Source organism: Mustela nigripes, chromosome 17 (genome assembly GCF_022355385.1).
Source record: "Mustela nigripes isolate SB6536 chromosome 17, MUSNIG.SB6536, whole genome shotgun sequence".
Taxonomy (NCBI): domain Eukaryota; kingdom Metazoa; phylum Chordata; class Mammalia; order Carnivora; family Mustelidae; genus Mustela; species Mustela nigripes.
Window position 1 is genome coordinate 19,394,655 of NC_081573.1, and position 7,446 is coordinate 19,402,100.

Genomic DNA, 7,446 nt, shown 5'->3' on the forward strand with positions numbered 1-7,446 from the left:
CTTCAATCATTAATACAATAGCTCAGATTATATAGCAGCAAATGTTTTAAGAACTAACTCAGTAAAATAAATAAATAAATAAATGTTTTCCTTACTTTCTTGGAAGATAAAGGTTTAGAAGCCAAGGAAAATCCATCCAAAATTTTGCCAATGTATCGAAGATCTTTCTCTGATTCTACAAAATGATGTCATTGATTAACTTCAGAAACAAAGAAGATTACAGTAAGACCAAAGACGTCAGTTTTTTATCTCCAAGAACACAAATACTACGAGTCACACATGATTAACTTGCAGAGATAAAAGTCAAGGGGAGAGAAGAATGGTACGTCAAGCCCTCACACCTCTGTTGACTCAGTGACTGGCAGTTTGGCCACAGCACCCTCGGCTGATTAGGTGGCCCCGGATGTGAGGCCATGGCTCTCTCAGACAAGTATCTCAACACAGTTTCTAGAAAAAGTACCTTAGGTCCTAAGCTAAGCCTAGGGGCACCAAAGAATAGACTCAGGAGTAAAAGATCTCAAGAAAGGGGGGCGTGGGTGGCTCAGTGGGTTAAGCCTCTGCCTTCCGGGGATCAAGTCCGCATCTCTGCTCGGCAGGGAGCCTGCTTCCCCCTCCTGTCTCTGCCTGCCTCTCTGCCTACCTGTGATCTCTGTCTGTCAAATAAATAAATAAAATCTTTTTTAAAAAATCTCAAGAAAAACCATGAAGAGGACAAGTATGGTTTAAAATAAAATCATAACCATCAAAGAGCCATTTCTAAAACCAGGTGAAGAACCAGGGGGAGACTCCCCCCTCATTTCCTTAGCAACTATTCAAATAAAGCCACAGAAGACAGTACAACCAGGTTAGCCAGTAATCTAATCCCAACTCAGATTAAAATGTGCTTTTGTTTTTTTACCAGACGAAAATCTAACAAGAGATAAAGATCACCAAAGATCACTCAGGAAACAGAATGACCAATCCCCTCTTGACCTGGAGCCAGGGATCGGCCATTGGTTATGGAGACAATCTCATGGATGGGGCTCTTTGATTTTCAAAGATTTCCAGAGCACAGTGGTTATGTCAAAAACCCATATGCAGGGGTGCCTGGGTGGGCTCAGTCAGTTAAACATCTGCCTGTGGCTAAGGTCATGATCCCAGGATCCTGGGACTGAGTCTCGCACAGGGCTCCCTGCTCAGTAAGGAGCCTACTTCTCCCTCTCCCTCTGCTGCCCGCCTCCCCCGGCCCCTGGCTTGTGCTCTCTGTCAAATAAATAAATAATATCTTAAAAAAAAAGAAAGAAAGAAAGAAGAAACAAATGTGCATAAAGACAGAGCTACAGAATATTTAGAATATTTATTATAGCCAAGGGACCGTGAAAAAAAAATAAGTAGTTTAAAAATCAACCATGAAGGTACCTGGGTGGCTCAGTTGAAGCCTCTGCCCTCAGCTCAGGTCATGATCTCAGGGTCCTGGGATCAAGCCCCACATCGGGCTCTTTGCTCAGCAGGAAGCCTGCTTCCCCTCTTTCTCCGCCTGCCTCTCTGCCTATTTATGAACTCTCTTTAAAATCTTTAAAAAAAAATTAGAAGTTTAAAAAAAAAAATCAACCATGAAGATTGGCTAAATTTAGATTCACTCAATGAAAAATCTTAAGGTTAAAACTATAGTTGTGCCCGGGGTGGAAGAGGAGAGGGGGCTATAGCAGAGAGGGGATAAGAGGAGCCTGGGGAAGTTGGGGAAAGTCACCAGCTCAGGCTTGACGAGGGGGCTTGATGAGGGGAAGGGTGGAATTCAGTCAATAGGCACAAAGGTGTTGTATAAAGGAAAAACCAAGGATTTGCCCCAGGGGCAGATTTCAATATGCATATCTATTACAGATTCATAAATTATTATGTAATCAATACACAATGATATCTGTATTACATAATTAATACATAGTAATATATTATGATGGAGTGTAATGTTACTATATTAACATAATCAATATACATAATTAACATGTTAGTATAATCTATAATACTAATATATTAATTTTTTTCTTTTCCTTTTCCTTTTTTTTTTTTTTTTTTCCAAGAGGGGGCTGGGGAAGAGCACAGGGAGAGGGAGAGAGAGACATAAGCTAGCTCCATGCCTAGCACAGGGCCTGATACAGGGCTCCATCCCATGACCCTGAGATCATGACCTGAGCTGAAATCAAGAGTCAGACGCATAACCAACTGAGCCACCCAGGAGCCCCACACATTTTCTTCCAAGTTATAAAAATACATAGTCTTAGTAGCAAATTTTGAAAATAGAGGTAATGAAAAGGAAGGGGTAATACCAACTAACATTCGGGTGCATGTTCTCCCAGCATCTTGTGTAAAACCCTAGATTCTTTTTTGGTGATGAGGACAGAGGTCACCGACACTTACAGAGGTGCCCAGCATGTCTTAAGCCTTTTCTGTTCGTTACCAGCCCCATGGGTGTGCCCTGGTCATGCCCACTGTCTAGGCAAGGACACAGGGGCAGAGGGAGATGAAGTAGCCTGCCCGAGGCCACAGCTGAGAACAGGGCAGAGCCTGGGCTGGAGCGGAGGTGGTCTGTCTTCAGAACATGTGTTCACAGCCATTAAGCAAACTACCTCTAAAAACTGTTTTGAGCCTTTTTGTCTTCCAGACACGCAAAATGGGTATCCTTTCGGGAAGTTACGCTTGGCTCACTTAGATTATTCCAACATATATGTTTCAGATGTATTTTACAGGAGTTCGATCAGATGTGATGGGAGGACAGCTAGAAGATGGTCTATCTCAGCAGTCGCCTCCTTATCTCACTTAGGTGCTTCTTACTATTCTATTCTTACTATTCTATTCTAACCAAAGAAGAGTGGGTGCTCTTTATTCAGTCCTTGGCCAGGTACTATGCCCAGCATGGAGTTATGCCACTTAACCCTCACAATGACCCTCAGAGTGGATGTGATCGTCACTTTACAAATGACGCCCAGAGAGGTTATGAGCCTCACCCAAGGTTCCTCTCACCCCTGCCATCCAAATCCAGTCACATGACACCAATTTGCATGTTACTCATACCGGCCCCACGCTGTCTCCTCCCTACACCTTTTCTGGAAAGAAACACTGAACTACTACTTAGAACTATACGATCCAAATCCCGACAGACTCTGACTTGAAATCTAAGTTGCGTTGAGAGGTGTCCGCTTCCTAGCCCAATGAGAGCCTCCTAAGAGCCAGGGACTCAAGTGGCAAGACAGGCTGGGCGCCATGATCCCCTTGCTGTAGGCCCCCACGTCCAGCCTCTGACCTGCTGCCTGAGCTGGCCTACCTTGGCCCACTGCCCAGGTCCTCCAGCTTCCCTCTGACCCCATGCTACCTCTACCCCACAGCACGAGCACCTGCCCTCATACTCACTCCTTCCCTGATTCCAGACCTCTTCCCCCCCCAACCTCAGCCTCGTCTCAACAGCTGGCTCTGGCTTCCCCCCAACCCCACCCCTGGTTTACATCTAGCTTCTGCCTTACCCCCTGCACTGGGCCTCTCTTCTCCCCATCTTGTTTCTCACCCAGCATCTTTTACCCACAACTCCCAACTCCACAGAGGCTGACACTCCAGCATCAATGCTGCAACCCCTTCTTCCTATAATACCCTGACATGTGGTCCTACCACCAGTTGTGGGTCTGTGGAATTACCTTTCTGACTTTTATATTGCCTAGGTGCTGTCCAGCCATACAGTCCATCTCCAGGCTCCTCATCCTTCAAAATGGTGTCATATTTGGATAAAGTTTCTGTGGCATAGATGTCATCATCTTCCTCTTCCAGGGCACCAACACCAAAAGCCTTCAAAAACAAGGTTCTGAACTGAGCAATTACAGGTTTTAGGGTGTGTCTCCATGGAAGGATAAAGCTACTTTAAGGATGTAACTGAATAGACCACATTAGCACCCCAAGATCACCAACAGACAAGGGAAGTGGGAGACTAGACTGACACACAGAATCAAGTTATCTTGGAAACAACAGCCAGAAGTGAATGCCAGGCCTCCAGCAGTGGGGCTGTCCTCTGGGGCCAGCGGCAGCTACCCGTCTGGGTCCTAACACAGGAAGGTGTGGAGAACACATCCAAGCAGCAATGCAGGAGAAGAGGGCCTCCAAAAGAAGAAAGGTAGAATATTCATCTACTGTTCAGTGTAGCCAGGGCTGGAGAGCAAGATCTGAAGGCTACCACTACTGAAACAGCTATTGTAAGAACTCCTAATCATCGTGGGACACAGCCTTCAGCAAGCATCACTTCTTGTTTAAAAAAACTGGGAGAAAACATGTATAGGAAAGAAAAGGCAATGACAAAATCTGCTAAATATAATTTAAGAAAAGCCTCTAAATTAATGTGAGAGCACAGACCATCAAGGAAAGCTCTCCATTTCCTCAAAGGTAAAAAGCAAGTCTCCCAAGTGAAATATACACTCATGTTCCCAGTGTGGGGCTGGAGGCACTAGGAAACAGTCTGAGAGGTAGTAAAACTTGGACTTGAACTTGGAGAGACAGATTGCAATTTGACTATTAATTAAATCAAAGGGGGAAGTGTGTTTTTTCTGTTCAGCCCCACATGGGTGTGGGAAAGCAGTCCTCAGTCCTGGGAACACACAACTCCATCAAGAACATTAGGTCACAGGATGTCAGCAGTAAAATCAGGAAGGTGTGCTTTATATGTCTTCATAAAAGACTGTATAGAAAACAGAACTACTTCTAAGTCTTCCTGTTAGTCAATGAATAATGAGTGACTACCGTATATATAATATGATATGGAAAGCATTCTCACTGTTGACATTTCCATGTTCATGAAACAGAAACTTCTACCTGGCCTGAGATTCCCAGTTTTCTTCCTTTATTCACTCCAATCTCTCCAAGAAGATTGCTGGTCCCCTGGGGTCCCCCACTGAAAAGATTAAAATGTTCTCCCGAAGTTCCAAACAATGCTTGGTGGGGATCCAGGCCCTTGTAAGCCAGTCCATGCACATTATCTTTAGGTGTGAAATCCACAGGTGTGACATCTTTGGGGGCAAAGGTCACATTTTCAGGCACATAGTCATCATCTTCCTCCTGCTCACAGTGACGAAAAAATGCAATGAAGGTGACTCACTGACTGGTACAAAGTTCTGTAAAATACTATTTTCAAATTATTAATTCCAAACAGAACACTGACCGAACTTTCTTTTCCTCTATCACAAATCACTAAATCAAGTTCTTGATACTAACACAATCAGTGCCATTTTAACAATCTGAACAGACTTGGGTATGTACGGTGCTGGCATGTTGCTGAATGCATTCTCTGACGTGAAGGTAGTTTCAGGGTGAGGGTATTTCACTGTTTTGGGATCCAACTGGTTTCTAAAATTATTTCCAACACTAAAATTTCATGTTCATGAGGAAACAGATGTTTCTATACCAAATTCAAGGTCAGTCATCCCATATAATACCTCAGATCCCTCAGAGCCTCCAGGGGGTAAGGCACAGCCATAGATTTTTACTCCAGGATCTACAAAAGAGATTTCAGATACATTGGTTGCAAGCAATTGAAAATAAAGAAACCGGAATTACTGACGCTGTTTAGAGGTCCACGGAAGCCCTTATAAAAGCTGCTCTGGCTCTAGGGTCAGAGACAAATCACTCAGGAATTGTGTGCCACCCACGCTCCATGACTCACCACTACTGCCCCAGCACCACGGAGAACCTGAAGGAAGCTATTTCTGTCATCTGGCTGGGGAGACCAAGGGCAAGAAATTTTCTCAACAGAAAATCTAAGAAAAAATGCATTTCATTGCATTTTTTCTCAACAGAAAATCACCCTGTCAAACTGTGACACAATTTTGACAAGAATAGGAAACGGTTTCACTTGGTGCTAGCAGGAATACAAACTGGTACAATGCTTCCAGAAGGCTGTTACACATGACACACAGAAAGCCTCAAAATACAGTTAACTTCTTGGGAATATAAACTGGTAGAGCTACTGTGGAAAACAGTATGGAGGTTCCTCAAAAAATTAAAAACAGAAACACTGGGGTGCGTGGGTGGCTCAGTGGGTTAAGCCTCTGCCTTCAACTCAGGTCATGATCTCAGGGTCCTAGGATCGAGCCTCACATCAGGCTCTCTGCTTGGCAGAGAGCCTGCTTCTCCCCCTCTCTCTGCCTACTGCTCTGCCTACTTGTGGTCTCTCTCTCTCTCTCTGTCAAATAAATAAATAAAATCTTTTTAAAAATAAATTAAAAATAAAAATAAAAACAGAAACACCATGTGATCCAGTAATTCCTCTATTGGGTATTTATCCAAAAAACAAAAAAACACTACTTTGAAAGGATACAGGCACCCCTATGTTTATTGCAACATTATTTACAACAGCCAAGATACAGAAGCAGCCTAAGCATCCATCAACAAACAAATGGATAAGAAAGATGGGGTACATCTAAGTATGCAATGGGATACTACACAGCCATAAAAAAGGATGAGATCATGCCTTCTGTGACATGGACAGACCTTAAGGGTATTATGCTAAGTGAGGTAAGTCAGACTGAGAAAGATAAGTATCGTATGACTTCACCATATGTGGAATCCAAAAACAAACAAACAAATAGCAGAATCAGATTTATAAATACAGAGAACAAATTGATGATTGCTAGAGGGAAGGAAGCAAAATGGGTGAAGGCAAGTGGGCGATAAAGGCCTCCAGTTATGGAATGAGTAAGTCACGGGACTAAAAGGCCCAGCACAAGAAACAGAGTCAATGATATTATAATAGCATTGTGTGGTGACAGATGTAGCTACGCTGGTGGTGAGCACAGCAAAACGTTTAGACTTGTCAGATCACTAGGATGTACACACCTGAAACCAATGTAACACTATGTGTCAACTGTACTCAAATTTAAAAAATTTTTAAAATACAGTTGATATTTGAACAACAGAAGTTTGAACTGCACAGGTCCATTTATACACAGAATTTTTACAGTACAGTTAATGTAACTATATTTTCTCTTCCTTCTAATTTCTTAATAATTTTTTTTTCTATAGCTCACTTTATTCTAAGAATAAAGTATAGAATACATAAAACATACAAAATACATGCTAGTTGACTATGTTATCAGTAAGGCTCCTGGTCAACGTAGGCTATTAGCAGTTAAGTTTTTGGGGAGTGAAAAGAAATATGTGGAAATATAGCACTGTATGTTAGTAAGACTCAAAAAGAAACAAATGAACAAACAAATAAACATTATATGTGGATTTCCGACCACCCACAGGGTTAGTGCCTCTAACCCCCTTGTTCAACAATCAATAGTATAGGCATACAACTTGACCCAGCAATTTTATTTCTAGAAACATGGAGCCATTAAAAAGTATGCTACAGGGGTGTCTGGGTGGCTCGGTGGGTTGAGCCACTGCCTTCGGCTCGGGTCGTGATCTCAGGGTCCTGGGATCGAGTCCCGCATC

General features: G+C 43.0%; 1 protein-coding gene across 2 annotated transcripts in view; it reads right to left on the reverse strand.

Annotated features, from left to right (window-relative positions):
- The window catches only part of GPATCH1 (G-patch domain containing 1), a 43,793-nt gene that overhangs the window by 23,972 nt on the left and 12,375 nt on the right, over positions 1–7,446 (reverse strand). For both annotated transcript variants that reach the window (XM_059382050.1, XM_059382051.1), the window contains exons 6-9: positions 5,445–5,503; positions 4,825–5,067; positions 3,663–3,810; positions 96–175 (exon numbers count right to left, since the gene is read on the reverse strand). In XM_059382050.1, the coding sequence (XP_059238033.1) occupies positions 96–175; positions 3,663–3,810; positions 4,825–5,067; positions 5,445–5,503 (530 nt within the window). The remainder of the gene's footprint in view (positions 1–95; positions 176–3,662; positions 3,811–4,824; positions 5,068–5,444; positions 5,504–7,446) is intronic.